This window comes from Primulina tabacum, chromosome 5 (genome assembly GCF_025594145.1).
Source record: "Primulina tabacum isolate GXHZ01 chromosome 5, ASM2559414v2, whole genome shotgun sequence".
In the NCBI taxonomy this organism is placed as follows: Eukaryota; Viridiplantae; Streptophyta; class Magnoliopsida; order Lamiales; family Gesneriaceae; genus Primulina; species Primulina tabacum.
In genome coordinates, this window is record NC_134554.1 from 38,521,719 (window position 1) to 38,544,890 (window position 23,172).

Here is a 23,172-nt window from a genome sequence, read left to right on the forward strand (position 1 = left end):
GGGGCTTCTATGAAAGATACAAATCCAAAGAAGAAAATAGAGTGATAGAGAATACAAATGACTTATTAGCATTATCAGAATTCATCATCGTTCTCATATCACCATCGATGCACCATCTCTCAAGCATAAAAACATTTACATATATGCTCACGCCTCATAGGCCTATCTGCTCAACCAAGTAGCAGCTTCGAGTATCAAATCACGACACCAATGTCTATATCTGATCATTCAATATGCTCGTCCTGTAACAATGTTGTTGCGCCTAGACTCAACCTCCACATCTGTTCAAATAAAGAAGAATAACAATTGTTGAAGTAAGAGCATATCACCAGACTTATCGTCTGATTGATTAGTAGTGGGTCAGTTAGGGCTTGCCGTCCTGATTGACTGAGTATGCTAAGGAATTCTGACGGAGAGTATGACTTCAAATGGAGCGAGTTTGTATAACATACTTGTATAAATCAAAGTCGTCTAGCCAAATATTTAGGAACCAGAGGAATGGAAGACATTGCGAGATTTGGTTCTGGAACTTCCAAAAAACTTCTTCTTTTATTTATATGCTTTTACATAATTAGTTCCGACATACACACACTTCTAATCAGTTTTCATGCTTTGTTATAAGTTTGAACAAAATATTCACTACATAAGCAAAATATTCACTATATAAGTTTGAGTTATTCCCGCACTTTTATATAAAGTAACTTGATCGATGAGTTTAGATCAAGAATAAATTCATTGGTTGTTAATCCGACCTTAAAACACTTTAAAGGAAGTCTCAAACCGATGCTAATACATTCATAGACCTCTCTCATATCTTTAAACGATAAGAAACGAGGGAGCGAAAGGAACAAAATATATAACCTCATGATTCAACCACAAACAACCATATATTTTCCGACATGTTAGTCAACCATTAAGAACGATAGAAGAAACCCACTGAAACGATGAAGAAAGGACAAAGTATATATACATATGAACCAACATGAATGTCGTCTAAATCAACCTACCTCTGTCTCAACCTTTGAATCCGGTAAAAGCACCAAAAGTAACAAAATGACTAATTTGATAAAAATATATATATATGACATTTAGTACTATTCCCCAAAGGAATCATTTGAGACTGGACCGGTAAACAAACTGAAACAAACAATAACTTTTCCTTTTATTATTGAAACAATATCTTCTAGTACAGTAGATTAAATGAGATAAAATATAGATGTAAACGAACTAAGTTGGTTCAAAAGTTTTTTGAGCCGATTAAAAAAATATTTGATTTGTATTCGAGCTTATCGAATTTGAAGTGAATTTGAGTATGTTCGAATTTTTTCGAGTCAAACTCGAGCTCAAATTATTTTGTTCGATAGTTTGAGAGCCGCTCACGAGTTTTAGTGTTTAATTAATATAATATAATTATATATTAAATAAATAAATTTCGAGTTTTTCGATTATTTGTTTTCGAGTAATAATTCAAATAGTTTGCTAACATGTTCGAATTTTTCGAGACAAATTTTGAACAATTTTTTTTAAAATTTTCGAATTTTGAATCGAATTCGAATAGAACTAATTCGTGTATAATTTGAACCTTCAAATTTTAGTTACATTCGATTCGATTCGATTTGATTCGACCCTAAGAACTATTTCAGTACTGTGGGGACCTGGACGCTAATCATCTTCTTAATAGTTCTTTGGGAATAATTGGATCAATTAATTAAACTGGGTCTAATTTTTTTTTTAATTGGACCCTGTATAAACAAGTGTACAAATCTATACAACAAGTTATATTCCTTTTTATTTAAATACACGATCAGTGCAATCTCTACATCATGATCTAAAGTACAAAATCTGTTCAAAGTACAATCATAAACAAACTAGTGTCATCTCAATCACATAACCAGTGATAAACTACTAGTTCTACGGTCTAAGTCCGGAATCACCGCTTTAATCACCATCTCTCATTCTCTTCTTGATCCTGATCATGTCCCACCTGTTGTCATGCACACATACAAATACAACAACAGTCGGATAACTCCGATGAGAATAGAATTCTCAGTATAAACAATGTATACATGCAATGTATAAAATCATAAACATTTATTAAAAGAATGAATCATAATCTGAAACATAAATCGATACAAACATGTAACATAATCTATGAAACATAATCGATACAAGTCTGTAAATAGCTCTGACTCTTATTCTTTGACTCGACTCAATCTGGCCTAGTCTAGGGTTCCCGGTTGAATAAGAACGCAACAATTCACCCACTCTCCTCAGCTAGATGGTGGTACGTTCGTATTCCCAGACTTTGGTACACTATATCAAATATCTGCAATAGAAGCTGATCTGCATTCTAAGCAACATCGATATAAATTACAATTCATAACCAATAGCCAATACAATCCATAATTAATCAATAATCGCAATTTCAATACCAAATCTGTATATCTCAATCATATGAATTCTGAAAATCATAACAATTACATAAACAGTCTGTTCTTCAATCTGACTTCGAATATACGATTACTTATATCACCAGAACACATAATAATAATCAAATCACAATTTCCTCCAAAATCATATCAGAAATCAATAAAACTTACGTCTTGTAGTAGCTGTCGACGAGAGAATCACATAACTGTGTTCGGATCAAAAATCTGATAACCGGATCTTTCAAAATCACGATTCTAAAATAAAATGAAGCTTGAGGGTTTTCAATGGAATCTCGGTGCCTTCTCCGCTGAATTCTGAAGTTGGAAATGAAAGATTAACATTTAAGTTGCATGGTGAAGACAAGTGTCCCACTCAAATCCCATTAATTGCACTTTAGCCCCTGAAATCTTTACTATTTGCAATTTGGTCCTCACAACGCTTTTTAATTCAATTTCAATCCTATTGAATTGTAACACCATGGAATATGACTCAACGTTCCAAAATTCATAAATTAAATAATCTCGGATTAAAATGATAAAATCTCGGGTCTTACAATTCTCCCACTCTGAGACATGATTTCGTCCTCGAAATCGCAGGCAATCAAATCACATAAGATAAGAAGATATAACAAAAGCTAAAATAAAAGACACACATCAGTGAAATAACTGTGAGAATTCCTGTCTCATATCTGATTCAGTCTCCCAGGTAGCTTCCTCAATGCCATGACGACTCCACTGGACTTTCACAAGCGAATAGTCTTCGTTCTGAGTTGCTTTTCTTTACGATCAAGAATCTGAATAGGTTTCTCAACATAACTCAGACTTTCATCAAGTTCGGCCTTGTCTGGCTGAATAGTATGAGAATCATCAGGGAGATATTTCCGCAGCATAGATACATGAAAGACATCATGTATTACAGATAGAGAAGGCGGAAGAGCAAGTCGATAAGCACGAGTACCAATCTTCTCCAGAATCTCATAACGACCAAGGTAACGAGGAGACAACTTCCCTCGTTTGCCAAATCTGATAACGCCTCTGAAAGGAGAAATCTTAAAAAATACTCTATCTCCTTGCTCAAACTCTAGAGGTCGGCGTCGAATATTCGCATATTTGGCCTGTCTGTCCTGAGCTGTCTTCATTCTCTTCTGAATCAGCTTCACTTTCTCAGTCATATCTCTAATCATATCGGGTCCAAACTCAGGTACCTCAGAGATATCATCCCAATAGAGACGGGATCTGCACTTCTTGCCATACAACGCTTCAAACGATGCCATCTCTATACTCGTCTGATAGCTGTTGTTATAAGAAAATTCACAAAGTGGCAAAGAATCTTGCCAACTAGTGCCAAAATCTAGCACTACAGCTCTAAGCATATCCTCCAATGTCTGGATAGTCCTCTCTGACTGACCGTCTGTCTGAGGATGATATGCAGTACTCAAATGCAATGTAGTACCCAGAGCCTGCTGCAAACTGTGCCAAAAGTGTGAAGTAAATCGAGGATCACGATCTGATACAATCGACTTCGGCACACCATGCAACCTGACCACTTCTCTGACATAAATATCTGCCATCTGGTCATATCTGTACGCCATTCTGTACGAAATAAAACATGCTGATTTGGTCAATCTGTTAATAACGACCCAAATCGCATCACAACCTCGGGAGGATCGCGGTAACTGCATCACAAAATCCATGGAAATTTGATCTCATTTTACATTCTGGAATCGATAAGCTATGCAGTAGACCTCCTGGTTTCTTTCTCTCTGCTTTCACCTGTTGGCAATTCAAACATTTAGATACAAAATCTGTGAAATCTGATTTCATCTATTTCCACCAAAACTGTCTTTTCAAATCGTTATACATTTTTCTGCCACCAGGATGAATTGCTAAATCGACTGCTGTGCGCTTCTGTCAATATCTACTGTCTCAACTCTAAAACATCCGGCACAACAATACGATTATTCACATACAGTACATCATCACGAATCTGATATTCTGATTGATGACCTGATCTGACCATCAACATCGAGTTCTGAACATTCTGATCCACTTTCTGTGCTTCTTTGATTCTAACAATCAGTTCTGGCTCAGCTTGAATAGCATACAATCTCAAAGATTGACAATCTGTCTCAAATACTAATCCAGAAAGACAAAAATCTTCAATCAAATTTGAAACACCAATAGTCGATAAGGATAAAGAACATACCTTTCGACTCAGTGCATCAGCTGCTGCATTCGATTTTCCCGGATAATATTTGATTTCATAATCAAAATCTTTCAACAAATCAAGCCATCTTCGTTGCCTCATATTCGATTCAGACTGTGAAAACAGATATTTCAAGCTTTTATGATCCGAATATATTTCAAACTTCTCACCATACAGATAGTGTTGCCATATCTTCAATGCAAACACGATAGCAGCCAATTCAAGATCATGAATCGGGTATCGAGTCTCATGTGGCTTCAACTGTCTCGAAGCATATGCAATAACATGCCCTCGCTGCATCAAAACACAACCCAATCCTCTGTGAGAAGCATCACAATAAACAACGAAATCACCAGTACCTGAAGGAATCGTCAACACCGGAGCACTGGTCAATCTCTTCTTCAGCTCTAGAAAACTGGATTCACACTTCTCTGACCAAACAAATGGAGCATTCTTTTGATTCAGCTGCGTAATAGGTTTAGCAATACTGGATAAATCTTTAATGAATCGTCGATAATATCCTGCTAAACCCATAAAGCTTCGTATCTCTGGCACAGATGTCGGTCTCGGCCAACTGATCACGGCCTCGACTTTGCTAGGATCAACAGAAATCCCATCACCAGATATGATGTGACCCAGAAATACAACATGTCTCAACCAAAACTCACATTTGGACAGTTTGTCATATAATTTCTCAGCCCTCAATGTTCTCAAATGTTCAGCATGGTCAATCATATTCTTCGAATATATCATAATATCATCAATGAAAATAATCACAAACTCATCAAGATATTTCTGGAACACACGGTTCATCAATCCCATAAATACAGCTGGAGCATTTGTAAGATCAAATGGCATGACAATAAACTCATAGTGTCCATACCTGGTTCCGAAAGCTGTCTTCGAGATATCAGAGTTCTGACTCTCAGCTGATGATATCCAGATCTCAGATCGATCTTGGAATATACAGAAGAACCCTGCAACTGATCAAACAAATCATCAATGCGAGGCAAGGGATATTTGTTTTTTACCGTAGCCTTGTTCAGTTGCCGGTAGTCAATGCAAAGTCTCATTGTACCGTCTTTCTTTCTCACAAACAGTACTGGAGCACCCCAAGGAGAAACACTCGGTCTGATGTAACCCTTGGCCAGTAAATCTTCCAACTGATCTTTCAATTCTATCGGTGTCATTCTGTATGGAGCTCTAGAAATCGGAACGGTACCTGGTACCAATTCGATGCTGAAGTCTATCTCTCTGACTAGAGGCAAGCCAGGAATCTCATCTGAGAAGACGTCAGCAAACTCACATACCACTGGCAAATCTGCCAATGCTGGGCTCGATTTCAGTACGTCTACTGAATACACAAGGAATCCCTCTGCTCCTTTATGTAATAATAGAGTCATAGATAACGCAGATATCAAAGGAATTCTAGCTCTAGAACCCTTATCGTAGAATTTCCACTCATCAGCCATGTCAGGTCTGAATCTCACAATCTTATGGAAACAATCAACGGTAGCTCTGTACTTGGTTAGCATATCAATACCGATAATGCAATCAAAATCAGACAACCCAAGTACAATACAATCTAACTCAATCTCATGCTCATCATACCACAGTATACAAAATCTAACAGATGTCACTGATATAAGACCTCTCCTTAAAGGCGAAGAGACAAATACTACAGTAGATAATGACTCAACAGACAAGGAATGCATCAATGCAAATCGCTCAGATATGAATGTATGAGATGCACCAGTATCTATCAATACATAAGCAGGATAATTACAAAGAGAACAGTTACCTGAAACAACATCATCAGGTGCGTCTTGGGCCTATTCTTCAGTCAAAGCAAAAACTCTGGCCTGCTGTCTAGGAGGCTGGCTAACAGTCTGGCTTCCTCCAGGCCTCGGCTGTTACTGGGTAGATGGTGCTGGCTGGAAAGAGTGAACATCATATGGTCGTCTACCAGTCTGAGCTATGGATCTAGATGATTCTGCACCCTGGGATCTCTGAGAATCTCTTTGTGGACAGACTCTAGCAAAATATCCTGGCTGTTTACAAATGTTGCAAACGCCAAAAACTCCTCGGCATTGTTCTGTGGGATGTCTTCCACCACAAGTTCTGCAATAGGCCCCTGTTTAATCTGTTGGAAACCACTGGAGCTAGATGATCTGCTCCCTGACTTCTTAAACTATTTCCCTCTGGCTTTCAGCTGATCTCTCTAGCCACTGCTGCTGCTGCCACTCTCAAATCTGGGAGGGGGTTGTTGGAACTGCATTGAGGGTGGTTGTTGTGGTCTCGGTGCTGGTGTGATATACGAAGCTCCTTTCTGTCTAATCAGACCGGCTTCGGCTCCCTTTGCTCTGTTCAAGGCATCAGCAAAGTTATTCGGTCTCCCAGTGTTCACCAATGTAAAGATTTCAGGATTCAGGCCATTAATGAACTGATCAGCAACAGCTTCGTCATTCTCAGTTACGTGTGGAGCAAATCGTAATAGGGTAGAGAACTTGGCCACATACTCTTCAATATTCAATTGACCCTGTCTCAAGTTTGCAAACTCTGCACCCTTGTCTTTTCTGTACGATACTGGAAAGAATCTTTGATAAAATTCAGTTTTAAACACTTTCCAAGTAATCACTGTACCTCGATACTCCAAGGCCTTCTTTGTTGTGAGCCACCAATTCTTTGCGACGTCATGCAACTGGTGCACAATCAGTCTAACTCTGCGCTCATCAGTATAGTCAAGTGAATCAAATAACATCTCAATATCATCAAGCCAGCTCTCGCAGTCAACTGAAGTCTCACTACCCTTCAGAGTCGGTGGATGAAATGACTGAAATCTCTTTAGCAATGTTTCCATCGGTGTTGCTATCACATCCATCGGATTCGCAGAGGTACTGCCCTGTTCTAGTAAAGGACGCAAAGAAACTGCGGCTCTTCGAGGAGACATATCTGATTATCAAAATGATTAGTAATCAATATATATATATATATATATATATATATTAATATATATATATATATTAAATATGTTTCAGTCCTCCTCTGATCAAGAATCGGTTCTGATTCATTCTCAATAATACAAGTTACCAATCAAATCAGATAATCAGGTAAACATGTAATATTTAAAGTAATAAAACATGCTAGCCATTCAGAAGCAGGAAAGAAAACTCAATCTAGCCCGCTCACTCTATTCTATCTCAATCTAAAGGATCTATCGCTCTGATACCACCTGTTGTGGGGACCCGGACGCTAATCATCTTCTTAATCGTTCTTTGGGAATAATTGGATCAATTAATTAAACTGGGTCTAAATTTATTTTTTTTAATTGGGCCCTGTATAAACAAGTGTACAAATCTATACAACAAGTTATATTCCTTTTTATTTAAATACACGATCAATGCAATATCTACATCATGATCTAAAGTACAAAATCAGTTCAAAGTATAATCATAAACAAACTAGTGTCATCTCAATCACATAACCAGTGATAAACTACTAGTTCTACTTCTAAGTCCGGAATCACCGCTTTAATCACCATCTCTCATTCTCTTCTTGATCCTGATCCTGTCCACCTGTTGTCATGCACACATACAAACACAACAACAGTCGGATAACTCCGGTGAGAATAGAATTCTCAGTATAAACAATGTATACATGCAATGTATAAAATCATAAACATTTATTAAAAGCATGAATCATAATCTGAAACATAAATCGATACAAACATGTAACATAATCTATGAAACATAATCGATACAAGTCTGTAAATCAAGCTTTGACTCTTATTCTTTGACTCGACTCAATCTGACCTATTCTAGGGATCCCGGTTGAATAAGAACACAACAATTCACCCACTCTCCTCAGCTAGATGGTGGTACGTTCTTATTCCCAGACTTTGGTACACTATATCAAATATCTACAATAGAAGCTAATCTGCATTCTAAGCAACATCGATATAAACCAAACCTCCAGTGACCTGGCACATCTGCCAATAACTCTGTCACGACTTGGCACATCTGCCAAAGACTCTCTATCTCAAATCAATCGTCTAATCCATGCTTTCTATAAATCAATAGAACAAGCATATATAAATGCAATGAATTCAAATATCTGAAAACAATAGCAAATAAGTATGTGGTTTTGGGAAACTCAAGTTCTATCTCACTCGAGTCATTCTCCCGGGGTTCAACATTGATTTATACCTTTCTTTTCGTAGTCTCGGTCTGAAGAAATGGAAGTTCTGAATTCAAAGCTGTCAATACAATCTGAAATGACATATTCGACAGGTACAATATCAATATACCATCCAAATCAAATCTGTTCTGATCAATCTTAATCTGATTCAAAATCAACGGCATAACGACACTAGAATGATGTCCCTGGTAACTCAACAATACGAGATATCAATTACAATTCATAACCAATAGCCAATACAATCCATAATTAATCAATAATCGCAATTTCAATACCAAATCTGTATATCTCAATCATATCAATTATGAAAATCATAACAATTACATAAACAATCTGTTCTTCAATCTGACTTCGAATATACGATTAATTATATCACCAGAACACATAATAACAATCAAATCACAATTTCTCCAAAATCATATCAGAAATCAATAAAACTTACGTCTTGTAGTAGCTGTCGACGAGAGAATCACAGAACTGAGTTCGGATAAAAAATCTGATAACCAGATCTTTCAAAATCATGATTCTAAAATAAAATGAAGCTTGAGGGTTTTCAATGGAATCTCGGTGCCTTCTCCGCTGAATTCTGAAGTTGGAAATGAAAGATTAACATTTAAGTTCCATGGTGAAGACAAGTGTCTCACTCAAATCTCATTAATTGCACTTTAGCCCCTGAAATCTTTACTATTTGAAATTTGGTCCTCACAACTCTTTTTAATTCAATTTCAATTCTATGGAATTGTAACACCATGGAATATGATTCCAAAATTCATAAATTAAATAATCTCGAATTAAAATGATAAAATCTCGAGCATTACAAATGCTTTCCTAATTAAACTCGTGAACAAAGAAGCAATTAATCTAATAAAATCTATTACTAAATCAATATAATATACAATAATATAAATATATGCCAAATATATGTGCCAATAAATCTTCTTGGTTGCCCTCCCTGCCTTCGATCTTGTGATCCCCTTTCCCACTGTCGGGGATCGCCCAATTGCAAAATTTTTCCCCAAAAAATCGTCAAAATACCGCCCGATTTCGAATCCCAATTCCCTAGCTCTTCTCACTGATGGCGGCGCCGGAATATGCTCAAAGCGATCCCGAAGGCATTGAAGGAGTCCGTATGACATGGCTCAACTGGCCGCGATCCAAAGTCGAAGCTTCAAAATGCGTGGTCCCGATCGCTGCAACGATCCAGCCAATCCGTCCTCATGTCGATCTACAGGCGGTCCCTTATCTTCCTCTCCGATGCAAAACTTGCACCGCCGTGTTGAACCCGTTTTGCCGCGTTGATTTCGGCGCCCTGATTTGGATCTGCCCCTTTTGCTTCCAAAGAAACCATTTCCCGCCGCATTATTCGTCGATATCGCAGACGAACATGCCTGCCGAATTGTACCCTAATTTCCCATCCATCGAGTACTTAATCCCTACCTACCAGAATTTACCGAATTTCAACCCTTCCCCTATTTATTTGTTTGTTTTGGATACGTGCATGCGGGAGGAGGAGCTGGAGTTTGCGAAATCTGCCTTGAAACGAGCGATCGGGATTCTTCCGGATAACGCGTTGGTTGGGTTTGTGTCGTATGGTACGCAGGTGCAGGTGCATGAATTGGGGTTTTCGGAGATGTCCAAGGTTTATGTATTTAGAGGATCCAAGGAGTTGACAAAAGATCAGGTCTTGGAGCAGTTGGGACTTGGGGCTCCTGGTGGAAGACCTATCAGACCAATGGGTGGTGGTGGTCCGAGTCCTACGGCGGGAGCGACTCCCAATGCTGGCGTTAATAGATTTTTATTGCCTGCTTCTGAGTGTGAATATTCATTTGATTCGGTGATTAACTACTTCATAATTGTGGAAAAATGTGGTTCTATTTGTATGTTGACTCTATTGGATTTGAAACTGTGAGAAATAAAAGATTTTACTTTGCAATAAGAAGTTTGATCATTTTGAGGGCAGTTGAATTTTGGGCTATCGATTGTGATCCCTATATTATTTGATTGTTTTGGTGTAGTTGCTGGATGAGCTGGGAGCAGACCAGTGGTCTGTGGCACCAGGAAACAGGGCGTTGAGGTGTACAGGAGCTGCATTGAGTGTTGCCGCTGGATTACTGGGGGCATGCACTACAGGTACCGGTGCACGAATTATTGCATTAGTAGGAGGTCCATGTACTGAAGGCCCAGGAGCGGTAAAGCCTTAGACTTTCTCATTACTCTATGTTGTTTAGATTGGAGGTTGTAGTTTGTTTTGTTATAACATTATTTACCTTCTTGTATCTGAATAAGTTGTGATATTAGTCGACGGTGACTGTGATATGAATTTAGACTGAGATTCCATGGAGTAATTTTGGCTGAATGCTGGATACATTGCATATGATATTTTTTGTTTTGCTATTTTATTGGATGAATATTTTGAGTTTTTTGACACTCAGCTTTTCATGAGATGATGAAGTAGGAATGTCACTTTTAATAAACTATGTTCTCAGTCTTCCAGGAATTCTTACTAACAAATGATTCTAAACCCCGACTTATTTCAAATCAGTTCTGTAATTTACTTCTCAGTAGTTTACCCTGAAAAAGATGTTCAATTGTTGCCGAAGAACTCGTAACATGTACATTCCTTGAAATATTTGCCATTACTATCATCAATCGCAATTCCTAAGGGCTTGATATTGATTGATCTTGCACTTGCTACTTATTTTGCATGTACTAGTTTGCACCTTGTATCTCCTAAGTGGTGGGATTTAAAAAAATTTGGCTTTTCAACTTAAGTTTTCATTTGAAACTGTGGAACGTCTTGATTCAAAAGTGTAAATGGTTGAAGCATAAGATGTATGGTGTTATAACCATAAGTCAACACAGTTATCGGGGAACAATTGAGCCGTGTGATCTTTGCAGCATTCTAAAAAATACTCTTTTCGCCATAATTCTTTGGCTTGCTTTTTAAAGTCATGCAGGATATTTTAGTGTTACGTATTCTGTGGTTTCGAAAATTTCCACATCAAACATTTGATGAAAATCTCTTGAATTTAAGTTTTATAAAGAGTTGGATTCACCGATTCAGTTCTTCTGTACCAACACTCATATAGCTGTTTGGGGATTGAAGAGTGGTTATCTGTCCTAATTTAACAAAACAGTAGTTTTCTGTCGTTGAGAATTTACTATATAAAAAATGTTTGTAGTAAAGTCTTTTTCATGCTCCTGGAACACTCTATTTGGAGTTTTTTTTTTAAATAAATTTTGTGTTTTGTTTTTGCCAGTGAAATGTCGATTTTTATCCCGAGCAAAAGAGGGGACATATTTTAGCTTCTTTTTTTTTCCTAGATTCTTTGTTTTTTGTTAGGCCTGGTTGTTATTTCAGTACAGGTCTCATGACCTAGAACTTCTTTATTTCCTAATTTCTGTTTTAACAATCTGTCCATAGTCATATATGTTTTTCACTGTTGTAAAAAATGTAATATTAAAGTCAACATGCTAATTTACTTGATTTTTGAGTCATTGAGCTAGTGCAAATGGCTGGTATTTTTCCTTGCAGATCGGATCAAAAGATTTGTCTGATCCAGTTCGTTCTCACAAGGATCTTGACAAGGACTCAGCACCTTTTTTTAAAAAATCGGTTCAATTCTACGAGCAACTTGGAAAACAGCTGGTCAGTCAGGGACATGTTTTGGATGTATTTGCCTCTGCCCTTGATCAGGTGTGTTATTGTCAGCTCAAATAGTTTGGTCGACTCTTGATTTTATCAATGTTTATGCTCAATTAGAGTATAGGAGAAGGAAAGCGGATCATCTGTATACTGTTTCTGGACCCATTTAGGAGTTTTGGGTCATGTGACAAGTGATTTAAGATATGCTTAATTTTCAATCACAGCCCTTTGTACTGATCAATTTACAAGATATGTTTTTCAGGTTGGAATTGCTGAGATGAAGGTTGCCATTGAAAATACTGGTGGGCTCGTTGTGCTAGCTGAAAGTTTTGGCCACTCTGTTTTCAAGGATTCATTCAAACACATTTTTGAAGACGGGGAACAGAGTCTTGGGCTCTCATTCAAGTGAGTTTAAAATATTAGAGATGAAATACTCTTTTTCCTTGCATGTTTTTTTCCTGGTTTTGTCCTTTTTGGGCAAGCCTGTTCTTGGTGTTTGGACAACCTGAATAAGATCAGGAGCTGGTGTAGAAAATTTTAAGTTTTAAAATTTTTCATTTTATCTGATAAGCCTGTTCTTGGTGTATGGACGACCTGAATAAGTACAGGTGCTGGTGTAAAAAAATTAGGTTTTAAATCCTTCTGCCTATTTGCAACATAATGTTGTTTAAGAAACAGTGTAGCTAGTTAGTAGCATGATCTGGAAGAAAAAGTTGTTATTAAAAGAAATAAAAAATAGTGGGTAGCGTTAATTATAAAAATATTACAAAAATTTGTGATGCTGGTCTGTGCCAATCTAAGACCACTTAATTCCCAAAACTTAAAGGCAGACGTCTTCATTACACCTATACTTGTCAATGAAGGCAAGTTGTTGGTCAACGTCAATCGAATAGAAGGAAGTGCATGTATTAACGCGAGAGCCTTTCATCATTATCTTGTAACTAAATCTTTTTTTTAATAAGAAACAATATTTTATTAATGATATGATTAGAGTTAGTTACAACAGTGAACTAGTTGTCCACTAGCAACAGGAGTTACATAATATCAAAGCAGTATCAATGATACACATAAGCCCAATCTTGCAAAATATCTAAGATCGTCATGTTCTTGAATTTATCATGAATGCCGATCTACAAAGCAACTTTGTCTTGATTTTATCCTAGCACTGATCTATATTGTCCTCCTTATCTTCAAAAATTATACGATTTCTTTCTACCCATAATGTCTAGCATATGCCCACCACTTGCCAAAATATTCTTCCCCTCGTAAGTATTAGTTGTCCTAGATCCATAGCAAATACATCAGTCGTTGACTTAGGCACCACCCATACCAATTCCAGTTATTTCAAAGCTCTAGTCCACAAGCCGTTCGTGAATGCACAATGAATTAGCATATGATCCTGCGTTTCCGCTTCATTCCTACACAACACACCTGTTGGGACTCATAGCAATTGAGGGCCGTTTTTTTTGCATCATCTCCGAGGTCGGTAGCTTACCCAAAATTGCTATCCACGAAAATATCTGAATCTTTGTTGGAACCGGAACCTTCCATATAACATGGAAAAAAAAAAATCAGGAAAGCGAGTATGTGGGAAAAACGACTCAAAGAAAGATTTTACCGAGAAAAGGCCAGAAAGATCCTCACTCCACACTCGATAGTCATCTACCCCTTCAACCAACCCCTTCAACCAACCTAGTCCTATCTAAGAACCTAATAACTCCGTCAACTGTAATACAGCTCTTCATCTCTCACGACCCTTCTAAAATGCAAATCCCATGATTGGGTAGACAGCGAATTGTCAAAATGAACGTGTGATATAGGCAAATTGTGAACCACATAAACCTGAAATAAGGCCGGAAAAAGTTTTTTAAAGAAGTAATCCCCCCACTACCTATCTTCCCAAAATCTAGCCTTGTTACCTCCTCTAACCTTAATCGAAACTAGTTGCTGAAAAGTTGGGTATATTCGGGAAATAAACTTCCATGGGCATCTAAATGTCACGCTTCTTACTAAACCCGCATCCCACCCATTCTCATTTAACCCATATTTACTCACTATTACCTTCTTCCGCAACGTCCCCTCTTTCACGTAAAATCTCCGCCACCATTTACCCTAACATAGCCTTGTTCCTCAACATAATTTTCCCAATACCCAATACCCAATACCCCTGTTTCTTTGGGTTTGCACACTTGTTCCCACGCAACCAAGTGGTTACGAACTTACCATCCGCTCCATCCCATAGAAAGTTCCCTGAAATTTTCTCCATCTCTTCCGCTATACCTCTAGGTACCCTGAAAAGAGACATATGGTACATCGGAAGTGCATTTAAAACAGTTGTTATCAAAGTTAATCTTCCCCCTCTTGACAAAAAAGTTTTTTTCCAACTTGCCGATTTTTTCGACATCTTAGACAAAATAAGTTCTCATAACGATGCTTGTAATGGATTTCCACCTAAAGGCACACCCAAAGACTTAATCGGCCACTTCTCCATACTACTTCCAATTTGTTGTGCTAACAGTTTGACTTATTCTTCTTCTTCAACGTGAATATCCAACAAAGCACTCTTTTCCCAATTGATTTTTAATCCAGGCATGTCGCAAAATGATCTCACAACTTGCACCAAAAACCTAATATGATCCTCATCCCTCACAAAGAAAAGTGTATCATCTGCAAATTGAATATGGGATATCTCTATCTTGTCTCTTCCAACCTCGATCCCTCTTATTAAATTATTGTCCTTGGCTTTATCAATCAATCTCTCCAACACATCCACTACCAAGTTGAACAAAAAAAAGAGAGAGCGGATCACCTTGTCTAAGCACTTTGTAAGCATTAAATTTACCCCTTGGCCTTCCGTTAATCATAACAGAAAATGATACATTTGACACAACCTTTTATCCATCTTCTACATCTCTCTCCAAACCCTTTTTTCCTCGAAACAAAATCCAAGAAATCCTAGTCCGCATTGTCATTTGCCTTTTCGAAATCCATCTTCAATACCCATCCTTTCTTCTTCTTCCTCCTACCCTCTTCCAGTAGTTCATTCGCAATAAAGCCACAATCAAGTATTTGTCTTCATTCAACAAACGCATTCTGAGATTCGGATATTGTTTCTGCTATGACATTCTTAATCCTTGTTGTTAAAACTTTTGCTATTATCTTATACAAACTTGTTGCAAGGCTAATTGGTCTGAAATCTTTCACTTTGATCGATTCATTTTTCTTCCGGATCAAACAAATGTACGTTTCATTGGTTACACCATTTATGATTCCACTTTCAAAAAGCTCATCGAGAACCTTCATTAAATCTCCTTTGACTATTTCCCAACACTCTTGAAAAAATGCCAAAGTATAACCGCCCGCCCCCAGGTTCTTACATCCATCACACTCAAAAACTGTATTCTTAACCTTCTCTTCCGAGAAGCGTTTTTCTAAATCACCACTCAAATCTCTAGCAATAGAACACCACTCCACTCCTTCAAATACCCCAACCTCTCGAATCTGACTTACTATACAACTCCTTAAAGAACTTCACAATAATGGAAACAATTTCATCCTCATCACTAGTAACCGATCCATCGTCTCTTTCCAGTCTGTTAATGTTGGCCTTACTTCTCCGATGATTTAACGAGTGAAATTTTTTTGTTTTGTGATCCCCTTCTTTAATCCATTTGACCTTGGCTATTAATTTGATTCTTTCGACACACCAACTCTTCTAACAACCATTTTGCTTCTCTTCTTTCGTTATATACTACTTCAGATCCTCGACCCTCACTTTCTAAATCATCCAGCCTGCTTATCTTCCCTCTCAACTCTGCCAATTTCATATCCACCATCCCGAAAATCTCTTCATTCCATCTTCGAATGTCACCCTTCAATGCCTTGAGTTTCTTCATAAACTTATATCCCTCCCATCCTTGAAACTGCGCATTGTTCCACCAGAATAACACCAATTTTTTAAAGTTTTGGTGCCTCATCCACACATTCTCGAATCTAAAAGACGTTGGTCCCCACTTGCATTTTTTCCAAATCCAAAACCATTGGAAAATAATCAGAGGTGATTCTTGGTATGATTATTTGTCGGTAAAGTTGATAAATTTCAGTTCATCCCGTAGTGAACAAAATCTGTCTAATCTGCAGCATATGAATGAGCTCCTCAAATTCGACCAAGTAAATTTTTCATTCAATAAAGGTGGATTGCACAACTCCAATTCTTGTATCAATGTATCACAGCAAAGCATGCTCGAAGTATGGGATCGGCTATTAATTTTTTCGCTTAATGATCTCACAACATTAAAATCTCCCTTCAAACACCATCTATTGCCACATATAATCCTCGATCCTGCCAATTCGTCCCAGAAATTGTCTCAACTTCGGTTTACATGGACCATAGACTGCCGTGAACCACCAATCAATGTCATTATCTCTTTGAATCTGAACCGAAACCGAATATTCTCCAATCAAGTTATCATTAACCGAAATCACTCTTGGATCCCACATAACCAAGATTCCACCTGATTGACCAACTGTAGGTAAACTAACCTACTCCACAAACCTTGATTTCCAAACACTTGCTATAAAACTCCTAGCCACCATCTCTCTTTTTATTTCCTGCAACACAACTAAGTCTGCCCCTGATATTCCATGAAAAAACTTTCATCAAGTCACTGAAACAGCCCCTCTGAATTATTCTATGTTGAGTCTTGTTAGGGGTTGTTTGATGTTAATTTTGGAAAGTCTGATTCACAGTAGGAGTAGTAGATAAAGCAATGCTCATAAGTTTGCTTAAGATTTAACAGAGACCTATTTTTTTGTGATCGTGTGTTGCAATATCTTGTGTGCGCATCTATAGGTCTCTAGAAATTATTCATAGATCTCTTGTTTGTTCTTGATTCTTATTCTATAGCAGTGTCATATTAATGCAAGGTTCTACAATTCGCTAGGTGCTAGTCAGACGTCAAACCAGGTTAGGCGGATCACAATATCAGCATAATAAGATGAAATTTGGTGTGTTAGGTCAAGCCAACAAATCTCATTTCTTGTTTGATTTTGGTTTAGAACCTATAAAAAATTACTTTTCATTTTTTTAACTGCAATTAAAAGCCCAAAAAACTTTTTGAAAAAGGTAATTTTTCTGGCTCCTAGGCGTCCTTACCACATCGGCTGGCCGACTAGCACTTTTTTGGTGCGGTTGGCCGACGCTTAGGCGGCCGAATAGGCCGAAATTTAGAACATTAATAAAATTTTAGAACATCCTATTATTGAAGGTTGAGAAATCTCAGAGTGTGAAGCTTTTCAGTATTTAGGATCTATTATCCAAAAGACTGGGTATATACCATTAGACCATAGGATTAAAGCTGGGTGGATGAAATAGAGGATAACGTCAGGAGTCTTATGTGATAGAAGAATGTCTGCGAGATTAAAAACAAAATGTTATAAGATTATTGTTCAACTAGCTGTGCTTTATGGCTCGGAGTGTTGGACCACTACAATACTACATTTGCATAAGACGGCGGTAACATGGATAAGATTAGGGAGAAACGTCTAACATTATTTGGTCATGTGAAGATGAAACCAAACACGGCCTTAATCTAACGTATCTTAGATTGACAAGTTAATGAAGGAGTAGAAAGAGGGGTAAACCATTAAAAACTTGGATAAATGTAGTTAAGGAGGATGTATGAGATCTTGGTTTGAGAGATGACACGTGGAAAAATTGCTTAGTTTGGAGAACTAAAATCAATGTTGCCGACCCCACAATTACCGGGAATGTGTTATGATGACTGTATTAATGTATATCAACTAATGCATAGACAACTTTTGAAATTGTAGTTGCCTTACACACTATTTATCTCATACTATGATTCAAATTTTCAATATCTCTGTTATTTTTATTTCTTACCATAAAAATCTGAAATTTTTGCTGCTATGTCAAATGAGTATTTTTGCTGCTTTGAATTTTGTTGACATTTTTTTGTTTTTCTAAAGGAGTTCTCTTTCTTTGATTTTTGCTGTTCTTGATGTGTATAATTTGGATCTTATACGATAGTGTTTCCACTTCGGTGATTTCTTTTGCATGTAACAAAAGGAAACATCAAATTATGTTATGAGGATGAATGTCTTTTTTTGTTTGCCATTCTAATTAATTTGTGCATATTGACAAAGAGATCCTGTCATGAAAATAAAGCTTATTGATAATTGCTTGGTTTTTTTAGTGGTACGCTTGAGATCAACTGTTCAAAGGATATAAAACTCCAAGGGATCATTGGGCCATGCTCATCATTAGAGAAGGTTTGTTCTTTCCAAGTTCATTAATTTTTTTTTGAACATGCTGTCATTTATCAACTAGAAAGTCATTCTATTCGGAGCCTATTGAGGATTTGAGAAATGGCAATTATCTGGCATAGTTCTGATTCTGATGAGGAACTGTTGCAGAAAGGACCGTCAGTTGCCAACACAGTTATCGGCGAGGGGAACACTACAGCTTGGAAATTGTGTGGACTCGACAGAAATACTTGCTTAACTGTTTTCTTTGATGTTTCTTCTAGCGAAAAGTCTGATCCTGCAGGAACAAATCCTCAATTATTCATCCAGTTCCTTACGAGGTATGTGAAGAATATTAAGTATTACTTCCCTTCTCTGAAACAATAGGTACCCACTGCACTACCCTATGTCAACTCTCTCCTCTGGTTGCAGTTATCAGAGCCCTGATGGCCAGATGAGGCTAAGAGTCACTACTGTTACTAGACGATGGGTAGATAGTACAGTGGGCAACGAGGTAAGATAACTATTTGTTTCTACCTGATGTGCTGTTAATTTTTTTTTCTTGCACAACTTTCAGAAAGATCTTCTCCAATTAATATAGCGTGCTTCTTGAGTATAGGATGTTTCATGACAGTGCCTTGTTTTTCCCCTCTTTTTTATCATTATTAAAACAATTTATGGAAATTATTAGGAATTATCTTCTTCAAACCATGGCGATTTTCCCCACCAAAAAAGGCCAACAAACACGTACAAAAATAGTGTGTACTATATTCCATTGATGCTGTTTCTGGGTTTTATTATTCTGTATTTTTCGTTGGAAATGCAAGTTAGAAAGAAAGTGAAAGGAGCCTGTGTTTTTTCCTGTGAGATATAAACAATTTACTGATTTATGGTCAGTGGCTGGTGTGCATAACTTCATTGTTACTCCTAGAATAGCAGAAGTATGAACACAAAATTTCAGCCAGACTTCATGTCATGCACTGAAGGCCGTCTCTCTTAGCTTGAATCATAGACTTAATAGGAAAAATGGAAAAAGTAGAGTTGATAATTGCTCAAACATGTATGGCTGTCTAAATCCAGGCCTTTAAAATGCTATAATGTCTTTATTTTGGGTCTCTGTATTCAAGTTAAAACAAACCTGTAGCCCCATTTAATTGCGTCATTATGTTCAAAATATAATGAGAAACCCCAATTTGCCATGGATCCATCTTCCTGTACAAAACAGGCTTGTGATATCATATCACATTATTTTTCCTACCCTGCTTTTGTTATTTTTTCTTGTATAATAAATAATCTTGGTTTACTTTCTCGTGCAAAATTTATGAAGTTGCATTTCTGAAAGGTTGATTCTAAATTTTTGTGCATGCAGGACTTAGTGCAAGGGTTTGATCAAGAAGTTGCTGCTGTAGTTACTGCTAGATTAGCTTCTTATAAAATGGAAACAGAGGTACTGACATTATTGTATTCTGTAGATAAATCAGATCAATGTGACAAACACAAATCCCTAGCCTCTGGTGTGTCACTACAGTTTTGTAGAACACTGCATCGCTATACTGTGATCTATGTAATAATGCAGCTTCATATAAATTTATCTAAATGATACTGAGATCAAATTAATATTGGAGGGAGCTCATGCCAAAAAATTTGTACTTTTAAAGATAATGTGCCATTTTACTTTTCTTAGCGTATCTTGTCCATGATTTTCAGGAAGGATTTGATGCCACAAGGTGGATAGATCGGAATCTAATTCGCTTGTGTTCCAAATTTGGTGATTATCGCAAAGATGATCCATCCTCGTTCACCTTGAATCCTGGGTTTTCTCTGTTTCCTCAGTTTATGTTTAATCTGCGAAGATCACAATTTGTACAAGTAAATTGCTTTTGTGGTGGCTATTTTCCTGTGCTGTTCTTTTCATTATTTACGTTAAAAGTGTTCTTTTCATATTTATTTAAAAATTTATTTCTTGCTTTTCAATTAGGTGTTCAATAATAGTCCGGATGAGACTGCTTATTTCCGCCTTTTGTTAAATCGAGAAACTGTGAGCAATGCTGCAGTGATGATTCAACCATCATTGATATCTTATTCCTTTAATTCGCTTCCCGCACCAGTTTTGCTGGATGTAGTATCAATTGGAGCTGATCGTATTCTCTTGCTGGATGCATATTTTAGTATAGTTATTTTTCATGGAATGACTATAGCTCAATGGAGAAACATGGGATACCAGAATCAGCCAGAGCACCAGGTGTGTGTTTTTCTTTTTGTTGGTCTTGTACGGTGACGACTTTGTCTTCATCGGGAGTGCTGGTTTTTTCACTCGTGGGTGTTAGCTTTTGCTATTTCGATTTATTGTGAAACTGAGAATTATCTTTTTGGGTCTCCTTCTGCAGTGACGACATACTTTCTTCTACTGAATCTTTTTGGTTTCTTTTACACACTCGAAATTTTTCTTGAAAATTTTCATGAGATATGCCTTCTTTCCCTTGTCATAGGCTTTTGCTCACTTATTACAAGCTCCACATGATGATGCTCAATTGATAATTCGCGATCGATTTCCTGCACCGAGGCTTGTAATTTGTGATCAGCATGGTTCACAGGTAACCTTTCTCCTTCAATTTTGCTTAAAATGTGTAGTTTGATCATGTCTGTGTATCAATACTTTACCTGTTACGATTAAATTATTCCTCCTGATCCACAAATTGGTTGTCCTCGAATACGCGTTTGTGAATCCTAGCTTCTAGCAAACTTAATCATTTTAGGATTTTAGCTGGGAACGTGCTGCTAGCCCTTACTCTACTCTCAGGAGAGTGATTTTGTTACCGTTCTCTCATATTCGGGATTTTTTACTAGAAACCCCTCCCAAATACACTAACTCTATCTTGAAGTGATTGAGAAAATAGAATCAACCAGTATGAATTAAATGATAAAAATTGGTTATGCCTTTCTATGCATGTCTCTAGTTATTGTTTCTTATAGGTAGGCATGCCTTCTGTTGTTTTATGTGAAAAAATTTGATGTTGCCAGAACAATTGTTCATAAAAAATCAGCTATCTTGAATGCGATACTTTCATGTGTTTCTGATAATTAGAGTGGCATTTTGGCAGGCAAGATTCCTGTTGGCTAAGTTGAATCCATCTGCCACCTATAGTAATTCAAATGAGATGATGGCGCCCGGCTCTGACATAATCTTCACGGATGATGTTAGCCTTGACGTGTTCCTTGATCATCTTCAGAAGCTGGCTGTCCAACCTTCTTAAAAGCGTGAAATGCCTGGGAATTGATTACCCCGTGTTAAATGGAAATTCAAAAGTGAGTTTAGATTTCTCTCCCACCCTCGCGCTCCTTGGGTAAAAGCATTGTCAATTTTTGCAGTCAATGTCAGTGGTAATTAGACTCTGTTTTTGTGGGGTTTGAGAGGTCTTGGAAGCTCAAGGGGCTTGATGAAGTTGTAGTATGGGAATGAAAGAGTCTTGAGTTTTAAGTTAAGAGAAGTTTTTTTTTTTCCTTTTTTTAATATGACAGAAGGTTAGGGATATATATATGGATGGATTGATTTTTCTTTACATGTTCTGTTGTAATTCTTTCCTGAACACTAGTAGTCACTTTTTTGTATTGAATTTGAATTTTTTATGGATGTGGTTGAAAGTTGAAACTAGAGGCCATTCTACATTACAAGAATTTGGACTTTATATTTGTTAATTCCGTGTAAACATCCTATCGACTATTTTATTCAAATTAATTTACTGGTTTTTGGCTTACGAGGTTTTTGCTGTAAAGGGAAAATTGAGTGGTGGTTGCTTTTGCTCATTCTTTACTGGGTTAGGATTTCCTTGGCACTTCCATTTGAGAAAATGTGGGTATTATCATTGATATGATTTCAAATTGAATGAGATTGTTTATCACGAAATATGCGGGGCGTGTCAGGCACGTGTTCGTGCCAAAATTGTAGAATAACCTGACTTCTTTATCAAACGTTGCGATTCTCGATTTGATCGTTCGTTCTAATTTCCTCGAAATGGCTCCAAAAATATGAACACGGAATGAGGAATATAATGAAATTAAAGGTGGAATCCATAAACAACATCAACATTCATTATGTTATAAATTCGAACAAAGGTTTTAAATGAAACATGGATGGACATACTAAAAATCTATGGAAGAATATTGCTGCAAATAGAAGTAAACAATAGACAAATAAGAGAAATTCTGCAGAGAGTTTGCTATGGATTTTTTGTGAATTTTGTCGGGATTTTTTCTGATTCCCTTCCCTTCTCTTTTGACACACTCTGCTCATCAGTTGCTCCTTTCCACGATCATTCCACGATCTTCCACCTTGGGTAATGGCCGTAACTGGCAGCAACGTTCCTTTACTGGGCCAACTGCAACTTTCCTTGGGCTTCATGTATTGGGTTGTGGCTTGGGCTTCATGGATT

The 23,172-nt window shown here is 37.2% G+C and overlaps 1 protein-coding gene across 1 annotated transcript; it reads left to right on the forward strand.

Moving 5' to 3' along the window:
• The first annotated feature begins 9,757 nt into the window (after positions 1-9,757).
• LOC142547601 (protein transport protein SEC23 E-like) lies at positions 9,758-22,497 on the forward strand. The gene is made up of 12 exons (XM_075655964.1): positions 9,758-10,666; positions 10,848-11,021; positions 12,368-12,529; positions 12,741-12,883; positions 18,694-18,769; positions 18,914-19,083; positions 19,175-19,256; positions 20,112-20,189; positions 20,450-20,611; positions 20,721-20,984; positions 21,232-21,336; positions 21,844-22,497. The coding sequence occupies exons 1-12, from the start codon at positions 9,908-9,910 to the stop codon at positions 21,994-21,996; spliced, it is 2,328 nt and encodes a 775-aa protein (XP_075512079.1). The 5' UTR covers positions 9,758-9,907; the 3' UTR covers positions 21,997-22,497.
• Positions 22,498-23,172: the final 675 nt, after the last annotated feature.